The following is a 23,224-nucleotide window of genomic DNA, read 5'->3' on the forward strand; positions in this document are numbered from 1 at the left end:
GTGTGACACCCCATTTTAATGAAAAAGTATACTCTTATTAAGACTAATTTCTCCAGTCGCTTTCATCACAATTGGTTTGAAGTAACAAAGAGAAGCTTTGGTCAGCCGTCAGTCATGTAAAGTCAGACTGAGCACAGGGATCCGTTTACTGCAAGACGCAATGACAAAAACCAACCCCTCCAACTAAAAATGGCCAAATTTCAACGTAGAGGGCACAAAACACTCAAACCTGAAATTCGACACTGGGCACAGAGAGGAAATAGGAGAACTTTGTAATGAATAGAGAGAGCACTGAAATTATGCAGGGTTATTATTCGAATACAGTAAGAGTACAGTATCCAAATGTTCACTAATGTCACTAATCTTAGACATAAGAACTCTCACTCAGCAAGAGTACACTGAAAAAAAATATTCAGAGATGATTCCTTGGATTTACTATTTTTTTTTTTTTTTACGTTAAGTGGCTGTAAACAATTATTTGGGCTAAATTTGAACAAACAAATTAAAGTTGAATTTTATTCCATTTAATTTGTTTGTTTAAATTCAACATAAATAAATAGTTTGCAAAAGTTTTGCAGACATCTATTTTTTTTTTTACTGTACTTTATTATAGGTTAATAGCTAAATAAAGGCCCAAAGAGAAGCATCACAAAATCCTTTCCATTTTACTGTCAATTTTATTATTGTTTTTTGTTTTTACATTAAGCAACTGAAATGAATAAAATAATTTTCATTTCTTATTCATATGTACTAAAACAAAACACCAAATTATAAAAAGATTAAACAAGTAGGTTTTCTTTTAAAGTTGTATTTTTAAAAATGTAACAAATACAGGAAATCTTTGATATTATATAATAAAATTTGATACTATTTTAGAAAAAGTGATAGAAGCCATTTATAAAATATAAATTACAGGTGTAGGAAAGTCAGGCTTGTTTCTCTTTATGTTGTCAATCTGGTAACCTGAGCTTGCGCTTGTTTGAAACCAGGAGTGAAATACCTAGTTCAACCACTGGGTGTCAAACCTACATAAACAAAAAACAGCGGAAACGTATGAAACATTGAAAATAATTTTATTTTTTCACTACAATGACCACAAACGAGATAAATCTAATATTACATGAAATGTATTACTCTGTAGGTCTGAAAAATAAAATACAAAAAGAAAAGCAGGTAAAAACGGAATGAAAACAATAAAAATACAACAGGAAGATTTTGTTTTTGTAATATGGAAAATCACAACAGGCTGAATGAAACGAGATGAAAGTGTTGGACAGGCAGGTCAACAACATCTTACACAGTTCTCACAAGAACAATCGAATATTGGTTGCTAAGGCCTAGTTTTTTAACAAAACAGGCCTATTCCAGGGAATTTACCATTATCAGCACATACATGCACAAACAAATGTCCATAATTAGTCTTAAAACCATCTAAACTCTTCCCGTTAATTCAAGAAACAAAATATGAAACCAATTATCTACAAGCCTCCACTCAAATCTTCAAAGAATTAAGGCACTACTTTAAATCCAAATCCATTTTCTTTAGCCATTAATGTGTTCCCAAGACTTTATTGGTCAAACACAGTGAGCAGTTTTCCACAGTCTGACTCCGTAAAAGTAAAATCACATGTCAAACAGTGCTGCGGGTTAACCCTTACTTGAAGGCAGGATAAACTGGCAGTTTAGGAAGTTGATTTATTTATTTATTTATTGTGCACGAGCTAATTAGCAGCAAAAGTCTTTGTACATCTGCATAGTTCATTGTTCTGACTACTGCTTGAGTGTGTGTGTGTGTGTGTGTTTTGCATTGGTCTTTAAAAGGCCAGGTTGCTAGTAAATAACCAATAAAAACTCTGTAGACTTTTAGTCAGTTACACCAGAGGAATGTCCTAAAAACTCCGCCATTCAGTGTTTGTCTATGGCTGGGAAAGGTCAGGAAAGGTCAGGAAAGGTCAGCCAGAGCCGGTGGGAAGTACATGCTGTCATGAATAAGGAAGGAACAGCTGAATGATGGCTCATCATGGGATGTCATGATGGTGTTCAGCTTTGAGCATCTTGAAGCTGAATGACTGGATCAAACACATGGAGGATAAAGATGCGAGAGAGGGTGGGAGAGGCACGAGGAGAGACATGACTGGAGATCCAATGAGGTGAGGTCTGATGAGGGTGGAGGACACGAGGAGATGTTCATCTCTGCAAAGACAGTCAGACAGTGAGTTAAAGATCACTCACACAAATGTCAAATGCTGAAATGAAACGAGAGAATTGAATTTTGAAAAAACCTTATTCAAAATGCTTCTTCACACAAGATATTTTCCTATATACTTCCTAAACAGAAAAAACTAAGAAAATTACAATGAAAAAAAAAAACAATACAAAAAGCTCCATTATTGCACCAAATCCTTTTAAAAAGTCAAGCCTTCCATAAATTTCTAACACTTAAAATTAATCCACACTCATAATTTGACCAGAATAAATGAATAAAGACTTCACTTTGGTGAGGTTTTTGCTCAATTCCATTTTCCCGACTAAAATAAATGGCCATTTTTGCTTGTTCCAGCAAAAAATTAAGCCACACACACACACATGTACTGTACATATGTGTATTTTTGTTTGTCAGGGATAATCAACAAATTGCTGCAAGTTACGTCATTAAACCGAGGAGAAGTACCACGTTGTCGCAAGTACAAAACAGAATGGCTCAATAAATCCGATCAGCCCGTTTACATGATAGGCTGCATTTACACTGCAGATCTTGATGGTCAATTTCGATTTTGTGACTGTATCCGATTTTATTGCTGACCTTACATCACATGGTTTCCGCTCAATCATTCTTCCATGGCGGGGCGCCACACCAAAATCCTTCCGGCCATGGCTATATTACAGCGTCTTATTCAAAACTTTTAGTCATTGTTGTTCTTGTTTTTTTAATATAAAATCAAATCAAATCACTTTTATTGTCACATCATCAGCAGCACGTGTGCTATGATGACTTAAAATCTCAGGTGCTGACTCCAGACAGTACAAAATACAGATAAAACAGTGCAAATACAACGACAGAAAAACGACAAAAATACAACACACAAAACACAACAAAGTTTGCTGGTAGCTCGCAACACGGCGGCCATGCTCGGCGCCATCCTAATGACGCATCGGGTTATAATCACACTAAAACATATTATTAGTTAAGTAAATCATAACAGCGCAAACTTTTCTGTAACCGTAGTAGTGTTGTGCGGCGTTTGTTTAACCCTTTAAGGTGACTGACTGCTGACAGGTACAGGATGCGTGAGGCAAGCAAACACGACGTACCTTTCAGTTTAGATGAACACAATTTCCAAGATTATACTTTATTTATAGATAAAGTTCTGTGGTTCTGCATATAATGACTTTATCTTGCTGGAGTTTATTGCCATTTCACTTTACTTCAGGACACATTAATGCCGCTCTGTAGGTCTATTGGAGACATTCATATATATTCCTAGCAAATCTAATAAACATTGGAGAGATACTACATAAACGCGTGAAATCACACTTCAGCAGCGTTTATTTGAGAGCGCACAAGAAGATCTGCGCTTGAGCAGCAATTATTTAAGGGCATGCAAGAAATGTTGTGCACGAGGAAATCGGCGTGCAAGCAAAGAGATTTGCATGCTCGTATTACATAAATGTGATTTCGACTGCACTCACGACATTTCTCCATTTGTCATTAAAATAATGGTAGTTGGTAGGTTTGTGTAAAAGACCTGCTGCCACAACTGGAAAAAATTCCTAGAGAAAACACTGCATCATCTTTTAAAAGGGACTTAAATCTGATTGTCTGTTTTTAAAAAGCACACGGCAAAGACGCAATGACCAGGTACAAAAAAAAAAAAAAAAAAAGAGTGGGCGCTGACTGACAGCTGATAAAACAGCGCCCTTTTCTCCATTCCTGTTGTTAATGTGTTCACTGGGTTTAATTTTTTTTTTGTATTTTATAGTTTTTTATAGTTCATGACAGAAAAGTTCTCGATTTCCCATTTTCTTTTAATCAAGGCATTTTTAAACCAGTAGGTATCTTAATGTAATGTCCATAGCGTTTATGGATGTGATGTATGCCTTATATTTATAATAGTTTACATTGGTTGTGTGATGGATGTTTCTCTCTCTCTCTCTCTCTCTCTCTAACATGCTTAAATACTTGTGCTATATGACAATATAACAGCTTTTTAAGTCCTCATGTACGAGATTTAAGGTTTTAACTCTGCTGAAATCTGTTCTATAATGAAAGTGTCAGCGTTCATATTCGCTATGGTTTTAAATGACGTGCAAAAAAAAAAAAAAAAAGAAATTCATATTTCCACATATGAAAGAGGCCTGAAACAATCTCTGAATATCCAAATGCAAGCGCTTTTTCGTGTTTACACAGTCATAGAACAGATCTGATCTGTGTGAAAAAAAAAACAAATGTTTTCTTCATTGAACAGAATGAGAAGTGTTTTTGTTCAACTTAAATTTGATAGTATTTAAAAGATCAAGTGTTTTGTTTGTAAAAACATAAGTACTGCAATAGTACTTGCAGACACTACTGTACACAATTTTACACAACAGAGCCTATGAATGAAAAAGAAAGAAGATTTTTGAGCACCAGACGCAGGGCGATGGTCATAGGTTCATCTGCCACATAATTATATAGAAAAACCAGCATGGATGTACTGTAAACATTTTTATAATTGACTGACCTCATACACATGCCCTCAGAAACAAAATTAGGGTTATTTACAGGTAATGTTACTTCTCATAATTAAACTGCATATACTGTGTGAAAAGGCTAATGACTGGTTAAACCACTTCATCAAGTTTTATCGGAAGATTCTAAATCTCTTCATGTATGCTTTTTAAATTAATCACCTTAGGGTTGTAAAGATTGTGTTACTTACAGTTGAAGTCAGAATTATTAGCCCCCCTGAATTTTTAACTCCCTTGTTTATTTTTTCCCTCAGTTTCTGTTCAACGGAGAGTTTTTTTTTCTAAGCATAATAGTTTTAATAACTCATCTCTAATAACGGATTTATTTAATCTTTGCCATGATGACAGTAAATAAAATTTGACTAGATATTTTTCAAGACATTTAAAGGCTTAACTAGGTTAATTAGGTTAACTAGGCAGGTTAGGGTAATTAGGCAAGTTATTGTATAGCGATGGTTTGTTCAGCAGACAATTGAAAAAATATATAGCTTAAAGGGGCTAATAATATTGACCTTAAAATGTTTTGAAAAAAATTAAAAACTGCTTTTATTCTAGCCGAAATAAAAGCAAACACGACTTTCTCCAGAAGAAAAAATATTTCCAGGCATACGGTGAAAATTTCCTTGCTCTGTTAAACATCATTTGGGAAATATTCGAAAAAGAAAACAAATTTCAAGGGGGGGTTAAAAATTCTGATTTCAACTGTATATGCCACATTAAGCACCAACAGCTAAGCAGTTATGTGGCTCTAAACTTGGTCTGGTTTGTGTAAGTTTGTGCTGACCTGTTTGCACCATTGACGCTTCTTTGTTGTTTTCGAAGTTGATCTTGCTGTCGCTTAATCTCTCGACTTGGGTTAGAAATCCTTTCCTCAAAGTCACGCTGGGCTAACCTAGAGGATGTTTTTGTTCTATAGGGGAAGGTCTGCTGTTTATCTGATGAACTATATTGTGTGGACTGACTACTAGAAGATGCGACACTTGTGGTCGTCTGAGGGCGAAACTTCAACTGTGTCGTTGAAACCGTATTTGATGCAGCAAACCGGCTCCAAGTAGTTCCCTCAGCAGATCGTGACTTGGAGATGTTAGATTGCTTTTTGAGAAACGCACGTTCTGCATCTGATTTTTTGGAACGTTTCAGATCATTCTCCATCGTAACTTTACGTGCCTTTTCCGATCTATCAATATTGCCCACTCGTGTGGCAAGAACTTCGGCAGAATGCATTTTGGACACAGGTAAAGATGCACGACGTGCTTTAATGAATGTGTTACTGCGCAATGGTGCGGATACTTTCAAAGTATTTGCTTGCAATTCACTAACTTTAGGTTGCCGTGACTTAATAGCGAATGGTCCCAACCCTCCAGTAGAATCATCTAAGGAGCGAGAAGAACTTGACCCGTAGCTACGAACAAAAGTAGTGTCGCGCACAAGTCCGACAGAAGATAAACTCTGAGTGGAGGTTGAGGACTCGGGCTCATTTGAGGTAGAAAAAGAGGAGGATGAGGAAGATGAAGAAGAAAGTGCTCTTACAGGACTGCAGTGAAGACTGCGTGAGATCGCCCTCATGTGGCTGGCAGTAGGAAGCACCGGACTGGAGCGCGGACTGCTTCTCATGGGGCTCCGCGGAGCTCGTCCTGTTTTGTTCATATGTTTGGTTCGGGAGGAATGGCGTGGACTGCCACCATTGCTGAGTGGGAAAAGAGGAGCCTCCAGGTCCTCCAGCCGCTGTGTGAGTGCCAGCTTCTGCTGAATGGCCATGCGAAGCAGAGAGTTGAGGGTCTTCTTCTCATCCTCAGCGGCGGCGAGCTGTCTCTGCATCTCATCTAACTGAGTTACGTACTGGTCACATCTGTGAAAACACAGGGAATGATAAGAACACAGGAAACAGGAATGGAGATACATATAAAATCAAATAATGAAAGAATAGAAAGGCTTACTTTTTTGCATAAATGTCCCTTAAAAGCCTTCGGTTTTTATTAAAGTCTGATGAAAGATTGTGTGGAAATAGTTGCAGTTGTCTGCACCCACAACAAAAAGTCAATTCTTACTGGCCCCAGACTTCTGACATTTTGGCTCGACACATGTCACATATATTAAAGACAGGGGATAACATGCAAAACTAAACTGTGCAAATAAAATATATATTTATTTGAAGTAACAGTTAAATTATGTTAGATAATCGCAAAATTAATTAATTAAAGCTGCAAGCAGCATTGAAGGGCCCAAGCCCTTGTAGCATCGCCACCCCTGTGAATTCAGGAAAACACTGTGCCACAGGCACGAACACGTCAGTAATCACTGTTTGTAAGCAACTATAAATGTTCATGTCTTTATTTATTTATTTTTTAAATTTTTGTTGTCATCAGAATGCCTGGACACTAGGGTTGGGCGATGTCGACCAATTTGGCATCGTACGATGTCTAATGTGAAACATCGCGTTAGACGATGGCATCATCGAATAATTAATTAATTTATAGCGAATTTATTATTTGTACCTACCGTTTAAACTACCTGGCCCTGATGGTCTTTGTTTTAGTCAGAACCAAATCATAAATAAATAAAGATAAATTACACACAAATTACCACCTGCCAATCACTTTTTCCGAAGGAGGTTGGTCGAAGGAGGTGCATAACCAGCAATGTCTGAGGTTTTTACTAAAATTAGTAGTGTGAAAGTGAAAGACTGAAGCAGTGTACTGATGCTGTGACACGTTACCTGATAGATTCAAAAGATCGAAGAGATTAGATAGAGACAAGATTAATTAAATATCACTTTAACAACTATAGTGAGACGCAATCGCTCGGCTCAGACAAGCGCATGACAATGTGTGTGGCTCTGTCTGTGTGTGTGTGTGGTCACGTGATGTTCAGAAATGCGAGGTAAAACACGGTGTGGATGTGGATAATTTTCGTTCTAAAATGCCATTTTAATACTAAGACGTATTAGTGTAAACGGGGACTAAATGTGTATTTTTCGCGAGCGGGTTTGTGACGTGGGCGGGGCAGAGGTTTGGCGATGCCGGCTCAGCATCGTATTGTCTATTGGCCATCGGCGATGGACGATGTCATCGTCTATCGCCCCAACCCTACTAGAAACTGTCTAATCAAAACTTAATTTTTTTTATATATTATAATGCTGCCCATATAATGTATATATTAGTGTTTGTTTTAAACTATGTATCTGTGCACTTCATTAATTTGTAAAAAAAACAAAAAACTATTATTAGTGGTGTAACGCATCACAAATCTCATGGTTCAGATCACACTGCAGTTTTTGAGACTTAGACCAGACCATTTTTCAAATCAGCAAAAATACAACATTCACTAGCGACAAGTTCCATAAAACTGTGATTTTAATATTTACCATAAACATCAGTGTTTATATCCGAACTATAAACTGTTTTCCCAGTACTTCTGTGTTATTCAACTGTTTGTAACGTATTGAAAAAGTGTAAAAACTGGATCTCTCTCGATCAAACGCAGATTTCAATGCAGCGATTCGAAGGATTAATAAACATATGCAAATCAAAAATCATTTACCATTCATGTTGGGTTTGAGATCACAATCTTTTAATGTTTAATTGTGCAGCTTTACACTAAAGGTATTAATGCAGGCCAAACAAAAAGTGACAGAAAACATCTTTAATTAATAACCTAAGAAAGCATTTAGGTCCCACCACGACTTTCATCATCATTTATCATTATATTTAACAGGGTAGCCAAAATGCTTTCTTACACGTGATTGTTATGACACAGGAGGGGATCTCTCTGCAATTGTTAATAAATGTTGAATAAACCTACAAGTTAAAAATTTATTAATCCATGGGTCACGTGCATTCCGAAATGTGGTTTGTGATCGGTACATTACAGCCCTTATTATTATATAAATATAATCATTATCATTATATACTTTCAGGATTTTTTTGAATATGTAAAGAATACCAAAACCCATAAAACCTTGAAAATAAATAAATAACAATAGTCCTTATAAAAACAACAGGTCTTTCGCCCCTTAGGCTTGGGCCCTAATACATAAAAAGTGTTTCTTCAACATGTAAAATCAAGCGTTTAAATGTTCCATAAAGTGTTTTAATAATTGCGGGACTTCAAACATTATCCTTGCTTTTACTACTTGCTGTTCCCGTGACACTTGATCTATGACATCAGCCCAGACTGAGCTGCCCTCGCCTGCACACGGGATCAGAACGAGTGCACGTTAATCAGCATGTGAGCGGAGCTCGTGGGAGAATGGGCCTTAAGATGATAATCTTATTAGCTTGCTCTTAAAACAAGGTCCTGACTGTCTAATCCCTGTGACTCTGTATCCCTAAGAGCTCTCCTCTCGTATGTGTTTCTACAAACATAAACAAACACTGCCTGCTACCCACAGTGCAAGTTCCTCTATGACTATGAAATGTATCACATACACATTAGATTTATTATCTTTGAGCCAGCCCAAGGCAACAGATCTATTAGATTTAAAACTAAAATTGATCAGTTTTGTGAATTAACATGGAAATCGGGAAAATCAACTGTGAGAATCAACTTCTCCCATGAACTGATCTGAACTCTAAGCATAAATCAAAGCAGTTTACATGTATCCGGTTTAGCCTTAAGGCCCCCCCCCCCACTTGATAAAAAAGGAGCTACATGCTTCAGACATTGACCTGAAAAATTCCCCAGGCTCGTGAGTACACAAATCACTTTGTGCACATGTAATCCCATCATACCTGCTGGCGAACATGACCCGCAATGAGGAGAAGGTGGCTGCATCCTCCTTCAAGGCTTTCAGCTCATTCCTCAGCTTCATCATCGTCTCAGTCACCATGCTTTTCTCGGTCTCATACTTCGTCTTCAGGTTGGTCAAAGCCAACTCTGCTGTCTAAAAGAACAAGAGCAAATTTGTTGGTTTAGAATCACACTACATACTGCATTGGGTAAAAGACAGGGGTGTAACAATACACATATTCACATCGAACCGTTCAGTACAAGGTTTTGGGTTGGATACGCACTACAAACCCAATGATTAAAAATCATTTGGGCATTAAAAGGTCTGCCACTCCTACTCCAAAGAAAAACACTCACCAGTAAGGCAGACACAGGACATGTTCTTTGCAGTAATGCTAATAACATGTACATAATGCGATTAACTGAACAAAAAGAACATGCTTAGGTTCCGGGTCCACAAAAGCAGTCAGTGGTTGAGGGTAGGCATGGGCCGGTATAAGGTATTGTGATACTGCGCTAAAATATATTATATTATATATTCTTTTTTAATGTCAGGGTAAAAACCAAAAACTTTTTCCCCATTGAACACAATATAAATTATTTTGAGAAACATTTCAAATATTTTGGAACAGTAAACATGTCAGGCTAAATAATTCAAATCAATCATAACTGTCTTCATTTGTTTCAAAAACACAGATTTCTTTACAATTTAAAATGGCATCTTTGGATACGTTTTCTGCTGGAGATACTGTTGTCCAAAAAAAATAAAATAAATAAAAAATCTTACACATACCATAGGAACAGTACAGCAGAAAATTTTGGCAGTTTTAAACCCCTGACTTTTTTAAACCGCGGATATACCTTAAAAACAGTTATCGTCCTATGCCTAGTTGAGACCACACTGAGTTTAACTCATTTTCGAATGGCTGGCGTATTAAAAACAATCCGAGCACTCAGCAGTTTGTGTTAAGCTCCTTGTCATGATGCTGGCGCTGTAGAAAACCTGGCACTCTCATTGGAAACAACTAAAACAATATGCTTAAATAGGAAAAAAGAAAGAGGTTAAAGGGAAATCTCGGAATTATTCAGTTTACTTTAAGAACTGACAGACCATAATTCCTGGCTGTCCCTATAGCCATGGCAGACTTATGTCTTACGTCGATACGCAATAATTTAATATATCATGATAATGAACATGCATAATATTGATATCATCATATATTTTTTTATATAGTTGTGAATTTGCAGACTTATGATGATGAAGATGATGATAGCACAATAAGTTAAAAACTAATCAAAGTGGAATTTGTTTTAACTAATATGAACATAGCAACTGTAATGAATAGCTTTTTACTGCTGATTTTAATGCATTAACTCATATTTAACACTTTTTATACATATACACTTATTTAACAACATACTTTACATGCCAATTTGCACATAACAGCTGTGCACATAACATTGTATATAGTAATATGCCAGTATATTCACTTGTCAATTTGCATATTAGCATTCACTACTTGCTTTTTTTTTTAATATACTTATATGTTTTTGTCCTGTCTCTATAAGTTTGTTGCACTGTAGAAGCTCTGTCACCAAAACAAATTCCTTGTATGTGTAAACCTACCTGGCAATAAAGCCTTTTCTGATTCTGATTTACAAATGATATTTTACTGAAAAGTTTTACCTATTGTAGTTTATGATACTTTTGCAATTTAATTTAGTTTAAACATTAGTTTACTCTGAAACATGCACAGTATATACAACTAAGGAATGTACTAAACATTTTTGCCTATTTTACCTGTTGATGTAACTTTTTTTCAATATCTTATACTGTATACTAGGCATGGGCCGGTATGAGATTCTGACACTATAATGACCTTGGATGAAAATATTACGGTACTGTGATTGCTCTAATATAAATTCTATTTAAATGTCTGTGTAAAAAACAAGAACTTTTTTTCTCCTTTAAACACAATATATTTTAATTTGTAAAACATTTAAAATACTTTGAAACAGTAAACATGTCGGGCTAAATAATTAAAATGAATCATTAATTTCTGCTGTCTTCATTAGTTTCAAAAACACTGATTTCTTTATGATTTAAAACAGCTTCTTTAGACACCTCTTCTGCTGGAGATACTGTCCTCCTAAAATAAATAATGATAAAAAAAAACTTAAAACAAAAATGTACACATGCTTTATAAGAGAACATTTTGGCAGTTTTAAAACCTTGATTTTTCCAAATCGCGGTATACATTGAAAACGGTCATCGTCACATGCCTACTGTATACCGAAAATATCATATACTGTGATAAAAACTTCAGCAATTAATCACAAGAACATTTTGAACTATCATAAGCATAAGCCAGGGCGTATTCCACTACAGGTGGCATTGTTACATCAAGCAAATCTGTGCTGCCCATAGAAACGGTTTAATATATATAAAACAATTATTTTACATTTGCATTTGTTTATGACTATTTAAATATTCTCCAGCCTCTGGCACCTAGACAGCAGCTCTACACAAGATGTTTAGCCAGAGGGGAAACGGTCGTGCTCAACTGAGCCTGGTTTCTCTCAAGGTTTTTTTTTCCTTCACTTTCGTCAATTGGTGAAGTTTGTTCCTTGCCACTGTCACCACTGGCTTGCTTGGTTTGGGACTAGTGGAGCTGTGCAACAATGGATTTGCTCTTCAGTGTTTGGACTTTCAGCAGTGAAATTTAAACCACACTGAACTGAAATAAACTGAACTTTTACTCTGAAAACTGGACTGACACAGTTGCAATGTACTAGAACTTCTCTGTTAAGCTGTTTTGACACAATCTACATTGTAAAAGCACTATAGAAATAAAGATGAATTGAATATGATTTTATTGACTAATTTTTAAAGTAGCTTTTTATATGCCGTGAAGACACCCCAGAATATGGTCTTAAGTACAGCTCCATCACATTTCAAAGCAAAAAAAAAAAAAATGCTTTAGGATCTTAGTTTTATCTATTTTTTACGATTTTTTTTCTTTTCGCTGTATCGAAAACATACCAGACAATGACACCACTGCATCAAAACCAAACTATGTGAACAAGTATACCCCTAGTAAAAGATTTTTAACACCACCCTTCAATCAATTAAAAATAAATAAATCAATATTATCCATTTCAAGAACATCAGATGTTATTTGGCTATTAATGATTCAGAGTTGAAGTTACCAACAGCTCAATGAAAATACAGAATAAAACTACTGCTTGAACCGCATTCAAATTGACAACATAACCACAACCAAAGGATATTACGTACAAAATAATAATAGTGCTGAAAAGTAAGGCCTAAAAATTAAGTATGCTTTAAATCATCTTACAAGTCTAACACATAACTTACCTGTTTGTTAGCTTTTAGGACAGTTCTGAGAGTGGCAATCTGCTCTCTCTTGGTGCTAAGAAGGGACTTAAGTTTTAACACCTCTTCAATCAGTGCCTCTGTGTCGCGGTCAGATTCAGTGTTTCCACCGGCTGCTTGGGAGGACAACAGGCTGCGCTGCCTGCACAAGTCCACGGCCACCTTCAAAAGGTGCAAAAATGGGTCAAATACATTTATGGAACATATTTATTCAAATCATTGCTGAACAAACTGAATTACAGCACAAAATAGAATGTACTTTATGACAGAAACTATAAAACAAACAAAAAATATAAAATATTGGCATATTTTGATATTTATATTAACATTATTTTAAAAAAGTTGGTTTTGTTCGTTGACTGAAAGCAAAAATGTAGCTATAATCTGGTATTAAAGAAGATTCAGTCAGGCATCATGATGCAGCCTGTTAGATTGGTTCATATTTCTCCCTAAAATAGCTCCTTAAATGCTTTTAAGGATAGTCCACCCAAAGATGAACATTCTGCCATAATTTACTGACTACATAATTTCCGTTTTTTTCCTTCCATACATTAAAGTCAGTACTAACATAAACAGTTTAATCCTTTCCTTTGTAGAGCACTCATTGGAAAAACCATGGTGTTTTTACAAGACTTTTGAAGACTTCATTTTCGCAATTAATGTGAGTGATTATACTCACAGTGTGAATGAATCATTGCATTTACCTTAATAAAACTGATCAAACAACAGCAATTTTAAATTAAAGAGTTTTTTAATTTAAAGCAACAGCACGCTTGTGTATTTTCCATGTGCAATAAAAATGCAAACAGATGTGCATTTGTTTTGTGCATTAGTTCAATTGCAGCAGTCATAGGGTTTGCATGTGTTTGTAATACAAAGATCCTCCATTTGTGAAAAGCTGTGATACTTTTAACTCCATCAAAGTCAAATAAATCTGTCTGCATCTTAAGACGCTGTTGTGTTGACCGTCCCCCGTCTCCTCCTCCACTCCGCAGCTGAACATGACGAATAGCTGCATTTCTTAAAATTGTGTTGAAAACTAAGTAGTGCTGAAATGAAACTGGTACGTTTCCAGAATAACACTTAGGACAGCTGAGGATCCTTTTTATTCTTAAAGGGCAAAATTACACACTAAAGAAAGATGAGAATAGGGTTTCTGCAGATTTTAATGTCAAGTCAAATGTGAGAAATTTTTCAATATAACAGGGTTTATGCAGGTTTCACCAAGTCAAATGTGATATATATTTTTAATATAACAGGGTTTCCGCAGGTTTCATCAAGTCAAATGTGATATATTTTTCAATGTAAGTCAATTGTGATATATTTTTCAATATAATGGGGTTTCGGCAGGTTCCACCAAGTCAAATGTATCATTTTTTTTTATATAACATGGTTTCTGGAGGTTCCACCAAGTCAAATGTGATATATTTTTCAATATAATGTGGTTTCTGCAGGTTTCACCAAGTCAAATGTGATATATTTTTCAATAAAACTGGGTTTCTGAAGGTTTCATCGAGTCAAATGTGATATATTTTTCAATATAATGTGGTTTCCGCAGGTTTCATCAAGTCAAATGTGATATATTTTTCAATATAACTGGGTTTCTGCAGGTTTCACCAAGTCAAATGTGATATAGTTTTCAATGTAATGGGGTTTACACAGGTTTTATCAAGTCAAATGTGATATATTTTTCAATAAAACTGGGTTTCTGAAGGTTTCATCAAGTCAAATGTGATATATTTTTCAATGTAATGTGGTTTCCGCAGGTTTCATCAAGTCAAATGTGATATATTTTTCAATGTAACTGGGTTTCTGCAGGTTTTATCAAGTCAAATGTGATATATTTTTCAATATAACTGGGTTTCTGCAGGTTTTACCAAGTCAAATGTGATATATTTTTCAATATAACTGGGTTTCTGCAGGTTTCACCAAGTCAAATGTGATATAGTTTTCAATGTAATGGGGTTTACGCAGGTTTTATCAAGTCAAATGTGATATATTTTTCAATAAAACTGGGTTTCTGAAGGTTTCATCAAGTCAAATGTGATATATTTTTCAATGTAATGTGGTTTCCGCAGGTTTCATCAAGTCAAATGTGATATATTTTTCAATGTAACTGGGTTTCTGCAGGTTTCATCAAGTCAAATGTGATATATTTTTCAATGTAACTGGGTTTCTGCAGGTTTTATCAAGTCAAATGTGATATATTTTTCAATATAACTGGGTTTCTGCAGGTTTCACCAAGTCAAATTTGATATATTTTTCAATGTAATGTGGTTTCCGCAGGTTTCATCAAGTCAAATGTGATATTTTTCAAAATAACTGGGTTTCTGCAGGTTTCACCAAGTCAAATGTGATATATTTTTCAATGTAATGTGGTTTCCGCAGGTTTCATCAAGTCAAATGTGATATTTTTCAAAATAACTGGGTTTCTGCGGGTTTCATCAAGTCAAATGTAATATATTTTTCAATATAATGGGGTTTCTGGAGGTTCCACCAAGTCAAAAGTGTCATATTTTTTAAAATAACAAGGTTTCTGGAGGTTCCACCAAGTCAAATGTGTCATATTTTTCATTATAACGTGGTTTCATGAGGTTTGACCATGTCAAATGTGATATACTTTTCAATATAACAGGGTTTCTGCAGGTTTCACTAAGTCGAATGTAATATATTTCTCAATGTAAGTAAATTGTGATTTACTCACAATTTATTTTTTCAATATAATGGGGTTTTTATTTTTCAATATAATGGGGTTTCTGCAGGTTCTACAAAGTCAAATGTATCATATTTTTCAATATAACGTGGTTTCTGCAGGTTTCACCAAGTTAAATGTAATATATTTTTCAATGCAAGTCAAATGTGATATATTTTTCAATATAACATGGTTTCTGTAGGTTTCACCAAGTCAAATGTGATATACGTTTCAATATAACGTGGTTTCTACAGGTTTCACCAAGTCAATTGTAATATATTTTTCATTATAACTTTTCTTTAACTTTTAAAACTATAAATAAACTAAATGTATTTACAACAGTCTGTCCAAGTCAGCGCCCTCACCAGGTAGTTATAAATACATGATAGAAAACTTTCAAACAAATTGTTATTGTAAGAAACACAATTAAACCATATTTGGTATAAAGAGCTAATAAATAAAACTTTTGTTAAAAGTCTTGAGTTGGATTATTCATGAATGAATGGGTATTGGCCAGATTGGGTAGATTTACATGGATGTAGAAAATTATGACCCATTTAAAATAATTTTATACCCATTAATTAAAAAAAAAAAAAAGGAGGAGCTACACTACATATAACTGTGTTTCCGTTGAGATTACACCAAACATCGAATAAAAATGCATATTTCAAAGTACTTCACGGGACCTTTAAGTGAAAACCATTGTGCATCTTCTGCCTTCAAAGTATTGTAAATACAGATGCTAGACATACCTGCAAATGCTTAATCTGACAGCGTATGACTGCCACCAGGTTGCGCACATTGGTTGGGTCCCTGAAGTCTAGTGTAGGAGACCCGGGACAACTTCCACAGTTAGAGGGTGCATCTCCACTTCCTGTGCTGTTAGGGTCTAGCACTTCGCCAGATCGCCTTTGTCTGCGCAAGGATCCTCGGTAGTGGTGTGGCAGCTGATGGTTTTGTGTTCTCACTGCTTGGGCACCTTCGCGATAGTAATCCAGTGTAACTCGACTGGGCGTGAGGTTGTTACTAACACACACGTGATGATAAAGGTTGGCTAGATCCTCGGAGAAGGCCAGAAGCTCTTCCTGTGCAGCACTCAAGTGGCCCTCAGAGTCGGTGGCAACCTTCCGCGTAGCACCAATTTCTCTCTCCAACTGTCCTATTCTCTCCTGGTCTTGTCGGCTAGCAGTAATACACTGGCGAATCTGATCAGCGAGATCTTGCGCCTCGCCTCTCCAACGTTGTTTCTCCAGCTTGCATCGCTCCTCCAGGGTTTTATAGCGTTTTTCAGCATCTTTAAGCTCCACATGTAGACGTGCAAGCTCCTCATTGGCCGCTTGCATTCGGCATTCTAATACTTCTGTGCTTTTTGTGTCCACTTCATAGTAGTTGATGCCATTTTCTGGATCTTGGGATGTAGGGGACGAGCTCATTCGATTTCCATCTTCAGCAGACCTTTTAGAGATCATGTTCTGAAGGTTCTCCAAATGTTGAGTCAGTTGATCCATCTTCTCCTGTTGCTCACTGAAGGCATCTTTAGACTGGACTAACTGCTGCTGGAGCTCATGCACAGTGCTGCTCAGGGTGGCTTTCTCCCTCTCCACCTGGACATGGGTCAACAAAATATCAATATCATGATTAATCTTCAAAAGATTTATTCCAATCGGACAATTAAAATCAAATACTCAAAATGGCACTGAATAGACTAACAAACAAACTAAATCTCTGTAAAACAATTGCATAATGTAAAACTTAAAAAAAAAAAAAAAATCATAATTTGATTGGTTTCCATTCTCAGTGTTGGGGTAACGCATTATAAGTAGGCCAACACAAAATCTGTGCATGCAAAAATCCACAGATTTTTAGCCCATCATTGAGTCTATTTATTTACTTGTGTAACTGTGTATATTTAAATTTATTCAGTTTTTAAATTAATTTGAGTAATATCATTGACGTAATAATATAAAAATGTTCATATGATTTATTTACAATACGGTTTGTAAAGTAATATTTTCTGTCTTTTAGGAGATATATTACATGAGCGACTTGCTTTGTTCACCAATGTATAAGTGGATCTAATTGGATTTGCATTGTAAACATTAAACAAGAGTCAAAAATGTATTATTTTTTATATTTCATGTATTAAGTTTTTAACGATACTCCCAAAATCATTCCACATAAGTCGGCAGATTATCCACAAAATTCTACACAGAAATAACAAAAAAATTCAGCAGATTCTGTCTGGCCCTAGTTATAAGTAACACATGTTGCGTAATAATATCACTTTTATTAAGTAACAAGTAAAGTAACACGTTACTTTTAAAAATAAGAAATATTATTTGAGTTTTATTTAGAAAAATGTAACAAGAATTACTTTTTACCTAGCTTAATTGGCTTTAAAATATATACTGCGGAAAAAAATGTATCTTAGGTTTATTCATATATTCAACGAGAAATCGTGCTGCAAGGGAAAAAACAGTGGGCTCGCACTCATCAGCATCAGGTCTCTTTTTTTCGCACAGCATATATACAGATTTTAAGACCTTTTTAAGACTCTTTCCATACATTTTAAGACCTTATAACCACTTTAGGTTTCAACCAGAAACACTGGCAAGATTTTAACTTCCCGTATATTTACTAAATATTAATGTAAGAAACTAATCCAAAACTAAAACATTAATTGTATACTGAATAAAAATCTATTAAATCTAGCTAATTCAGCAGGTTGGTGCCTATAGAGCTGCAGAAAATAGTGGTGTTGCTTTGTTTACCATAGTAAACAAAGCAGCATCATGTCAAATATAGCTGGATTTTATTGATTTTTTAAACTACACAGCATCCTGATATTCGCAGATTAAATTCAGGCTTTGACATACAACCATACATTGCGAAATTAAAAATGATATTAAATTTAAGACTTTTTAACACTTTAAGGGCCTTAAATTTCTCTACATAGATTTATCAACTTTTAATACTTTTTAAGACCGCACAGAAACCCTGTCACAGCAGATGAGTTAGTGTACAGTTCTAGCTGAATAACTCAGTATAGTGGTTTATTTCGAGTCAAAGGGGGGTGTCTGGCATGTTAAAACATAAGAGATAAAGTACTCAGCCTACTGAAGATGCAACCGTTTCATGCCGACTCATGCGGAGTTCAATTTGGTGAAGTGGTGCGACCGGTTCACTTGGAAGATCCGGTTAAAACAAATTATTTATTCGGAAACTTACTGCTATCACCACACACAGTTAGAAACAGAAACAATGGCAGGCTGAAGACTTAAATTTTTGCAATCGATTCTTGTTATTTTGAACTTATCGAAGAAAGGAAGTGGATTGTTGTTAAGTGTAGATTACATGTAACAAGTAAAACTTGTCAACTGCAAAAAACACCACATTGAATAACATTACCTTCAGCTAAACAACAAATGATTGACATCAGTTCCCGTTCTCCAGGTAAACCAATTAATTAGACAAAAAAAAAAAAAAAGGTTACTGCTTTTATTGTTGAGGAAATTCTCTTCTTTATAAAAATTTCTGAAAGAGATCAAACCTCAGCCAGGCAAGGAAACCGCAAAAGAAATATAGCGCATTACTTTCCATAACAAGTAACTAAGTACAGCAATTAGTTACTTTTTTGGGGGAGTAACTCAATATTGTAATGCTCTACTTTCAAAAGTAACTTTCCCCAACACTGGTCCTAACATATCGTAAAAAACATCCAGATAAACATACTTAAACATTCAGAAAAATCAATGATTACATATTTCCAATTAATAAAACTTGATGTAGAAAAATGTACAGCTTGAGGAGGAAGTGGAATATGAAACAGGAAGCGATGTTCATGTCAGATGAAACTGCCAAGTTAAAAATAAAAACCATGTTTTTACATCATTTGAATTTTTGGTTTAAGGTGAGATCTGAAAAGATAGACTTTAGTCGGCAACCTTCATTAATCCCTGTCATATATTTTTATATACAGGTACCTAACTTTAATGACCTAATTCACAAGTTAGAACATGCATGTGTGTGCCAAAAAAAATTTAATATCGAGGGAAAGTCCATTTATTTCAATAATTTGTTTCAAAAAGTGAAACTTGTGTTATATTAGTTCACTACACACAATGTGAAATATTTCAAGTCATCATTTGTATCAATTTTTATGATTAAAGATTAAAAAAACAAAAACAAATCTAGTGCTGGACAAAATAAGAATATTTCATGTGACCAATAAAAAAGGATCTTAAACACATGTTGGCCTTCTGTAAAGTGTGTTAATGTACTGTATTTTGTCCTCAGTGCTTTGTTGCTCGGCCTTTTGCACTAATTACAGCATCAAGGTGGTATGGCATGGAGGCGACTGTGGAGGCGATCAGCCTTTGAGACAGTTGAGGTGTTATGGTAACCCAAGTTGCTTTGTAGACAAGCTGAAGGTCGATAAATTTGGGGACTGTCATCTTTCTCTTGACATTAGCCAACAGATGTTCAGTGGGGTGTAAGTCAGGTGAGTTTCCTGGCCAATTAAGAACAGGATTACCATGGTCCTTACCATGGTCCTCATTGTAGCTTTGGCACGGTGTCATCATCTTCAAAAAGATTGTCAGCAGCAGGAAGCATGAAGTGCTCTAAAACGTCCTGGTAAGAAGCTGCGTTGACTGTAAATATGATTAAAGACAATGGACACACACCAGCATACTGTATGACATGGCTCCCCAAACAATCAATGACTGTGGAAACTTCACACTGGACTTTAAGCTGTAGCCCATCTCATGCAGCCGTCTGTAAGTGGTGGATCTTGATGCTCTGACGCCAGCCTTAGTTGCCCTTTCTTGACAATGGTCTCAAGGCTGCAGTCATACTTGTGCACCTTTTCCAGCCACATTTTTCCCCTTCCTCTTAACACTCTATAATATACTTCTGTACTGCTCTCTGAGAGCATCCAGCTTCTTTGCAATGGCCTTTTGAGACTGTTCCTCTTTATGGAGAAATACAATGTAGGTCTTCTGCACAACAGTCAAGCCAGAAGTCTTCCCCATAATTCTAAAGCCTACTAGGCCAGACTGAGATAATTTCAAGGCTTTGCATTAATTAGCAGACTAGATTGAGACACAGGGAGCCTACAATGTTGAACTTTGTCATGATATTCTAATTTTGTGAAACACTGGATATGAGTTTATTCATCTTTAATTCAATTAAAATATTTCACTTTGTGTGTAGTGAACTAATATGCCACACACGTTTCCATTTTTGAAACAAATTATTGAAATGAATGGACTTTCCCTTGATATTCTATTTTTGGCACATACCTGTATACGCAGAATGGAACCAGGATCTTTTATTACAGGGGTTTTCAAAGTGTGAGTTTTAATTAAACAAAGCTAAAAAAAAAAAATACGTCAAAAATAAGAAAACCTTTTTTACCCAGAAGGCCATAGCTGTGAATTTGCTTCTGTTTGGCAAGCCCGCCAATACAGGTATATGCCTGCTAATCATGCTGCTAATACAATGGATCGGTTTCTGAGAACCACCGATTCAAAGCCTTCAAGTTCAGGGCTTAAACCCAAAAGACGATGATATGATGGTCAGTATTTGAGTTTAGGATTTACGTGGACAGGACCAGCTGATGAACCACGACCTTTATGTGTGGTTTGTCAAGATATTTTGGCTAATGACAGCATGAGACCCGCAAAACTTTGGCGACACCTTGAAACCAAGCATGATGAGGTAGCAGAAAAACCTTCAGAATTTTTGTGTGTGTGTGTGTGTGTGTGTGCGCGTGCGTGTATGGGAGGAGGGGGGCGCCAATGGATAAGTTGTGTCAAAAGGGAGGCCCACTGTCTTAGACTTTGAAAAACCCTGCTTTATTACAACAGGTTAGCACAGTAATTATTCAGAAAGAAACCGGCATCTGATGTCTAATCTGGAAAGCTGAATTTGCATGTCAGTGCGTATGCAAAATAAGACCAGGAAAGACGGAGAGAAAACCAAAAAACCCAGAGAAAATGAAAAAAGAAGCATGTAGGAAGCAGTTTCTCTCACCTGTATCAGCTGTTGCTTGAGTTTCTGGCTGTCTGACAGGTGCAGCTCGCTCAGCAGGTCAGAGACCAGCCCAGGAGCTTGGGGTCTGAGGAACACTTCACTGTTTCTGGGTGTGGAGCACCTGTTTCTCTCCATACCTTTGGAGTTATTATACCCACTGTCCATTTCTTCATCCTCCTCTCCTTCCTCTCTGTCCTTCTCTCCATCCCGGCTGTCATTCAGCTGTATTTCTAAGTGGCTAATAGAGTCGAAGGGGTTGAGGGTGAGTGCTGCAACTTCTCGTCTCAGGCTGTTCTTCTGCTCTCTCTCCTCTTTCAGGGCCTCGAGTGCTTCATCCAGCTGGTGCTCTGCAATCTCCCGGAGACGGCCAGCCTCTTCCAGCTGGGCCCTCATCAGCTCCAGCTCCTCATCTTTATGGGTCAACTCCAACTTCACAGACTCAAACTCCACCTGCAAACACAAGAGCAAAAATGTAAAGTATGTGATTGTCCGTGTGTAGCTCTGATCGTTTTGTACAAAAAAGGCAAAATAAATGCAAAAGGACTTGATTGGGTATGTATCATATTTACATACTTTAATTAAATTGTATATTAACACTTTAAAGTCGCTTGTATTTTTCATGTTCTTTGAATGTTCATTTAAGATTTTTTTTTATTATTTATTTAATATTTATTTATTGCCACATCAGCAACTTATGGCTATTTCATGAAAAAATGGATATACATAAAAATATTACAAGATAAAAACTAATTTGTATTACAATAAAAAGTTACTAAGACAAATATATAAAAGAGAAATAAATAAAATTCACAAAAAATATATTCAAAGTTAAATATGATTTTTCAGTTCAATATTTTGTTAAATAATGTAAGATTTTTTCAAGTGGTACCTTTTTAAAAATGTCCATCAAAGTACTCTCCTGATAAAAATTTTGTCTAATGATATTCAAACTTCTACATTCCAACAAAATCTGTTTCTTTGTAGGAGCAGTCTTGCAGTAATTACATTTAGGTCGTGCTTTATTATAGAGTCATTTAAGAAACTCTTGAGTTTGTTGTGTTTTTTCATTTTAATTCTATAGCTTTACTTAAACGACACCTTGCCTTGACGATAAAATATTTATATTTTATCGGGTTTAACTTCAGTTACTAAATCATATTTACAAGTTGAACGTACATGAACATCACCACTAAATTGTTATCACGAGTGGGAAACAATTTTTTTAAGCTTAAGAGTTCCAGAGTTGGGGCCATGTCAGTGAGAAACATCGCAAAATCACTAAACAACAATAGAGAATTATACATCCCATTACAAATCTTATTATATATAGGTCAGTGGGCGGAATTCATGGATGCAAAATCAGAGACTATTCTGTAAGCAAAGCTGCATTGTTTTTGTATTTTATCAGAAGTATGTAAAACTCCATCTTGTGTCGATGAAAGTGACATGAATGTACCTTATGTCGTTATTACAACTCATCAACTCAGAGCTTACCACAGGTTTGAAATATACCTGTGGTGGTAGCCTGATCGAAACACACCCTTTACCCACATCACAAAAATATTTAACTATATGCGACAAACAATACATGATTTAATTTAACAATTTTATTTATTATGACACGGCTATACACTGTTGCTTTT

The 23,224-nt window shown here is 35.7% G+C and overlaps 1 protein-coding gene and 1 long non-coding RNA gene across 4 annotated transcripts in view; one reads left to right on the forward strand and one right to left on the reverse strand.

Annotated features, from left to right (window-relative positions):
* Window positions 1–1,056: 1,056 nt before the first annotated feature.
* Window positions 1,057–23,224, reverse strand: part of zgc:162200 — a 40,640-nt gene continuing 18,472 nt past the window's right edge. The window contains exons 5-10 of one of the 3 annotated variants that reach the window (XM_087263467.1): window positions 21,582–22,031; window positions 16,298–17,149; window positions 12,836–13,015; window positions 9,459–9,610; window positions 5,513–6,577; window positions 1,057–2,193 (exon numbers count right to left, since the gene is read on the reverse strand). In XM_087263467.1, coding sequence (XP_087119593.1) covers window positions 2,019–2,193; window positions 5,513–6,577; window positions 9,459–9,610; window positions 12,836–13,015; window positions 16,298–17,149; window positions 21,582–22,031 — 2,874 coding nt within the window. In that variant the 3' untranslated portion in view covers window positions 1,057–2,018. 3 annotated transcript variants of the gene reach the window in all.
* Window positions 12,119–16,924, forward strand: LOC147842786 (uncharacterized). Its single transcript, XR_015498287.1, has 3 exons — window positions 12,119–14,398; window positions 15,303–15,457; window positions 15,707–16,924. It is a non-coding gene; the product is annotated as an uncharacterized LOC147842786 (long non-coding RNA).

The sequence above is a fragment of the Danio rerio genome, chromosome 8 (genome assembly GCF_052040795.2).
Source record: "Danio rerio strain M-AB ecotype USA chromosome 8, GRCz13ab, whole genome shotgun sequence".
Lineage (NCBI taxonomy): Eukaryota > Metazoa > Chordata > Actinopteri > Cypriniformes > Danionidae > Danio > Danio rerio.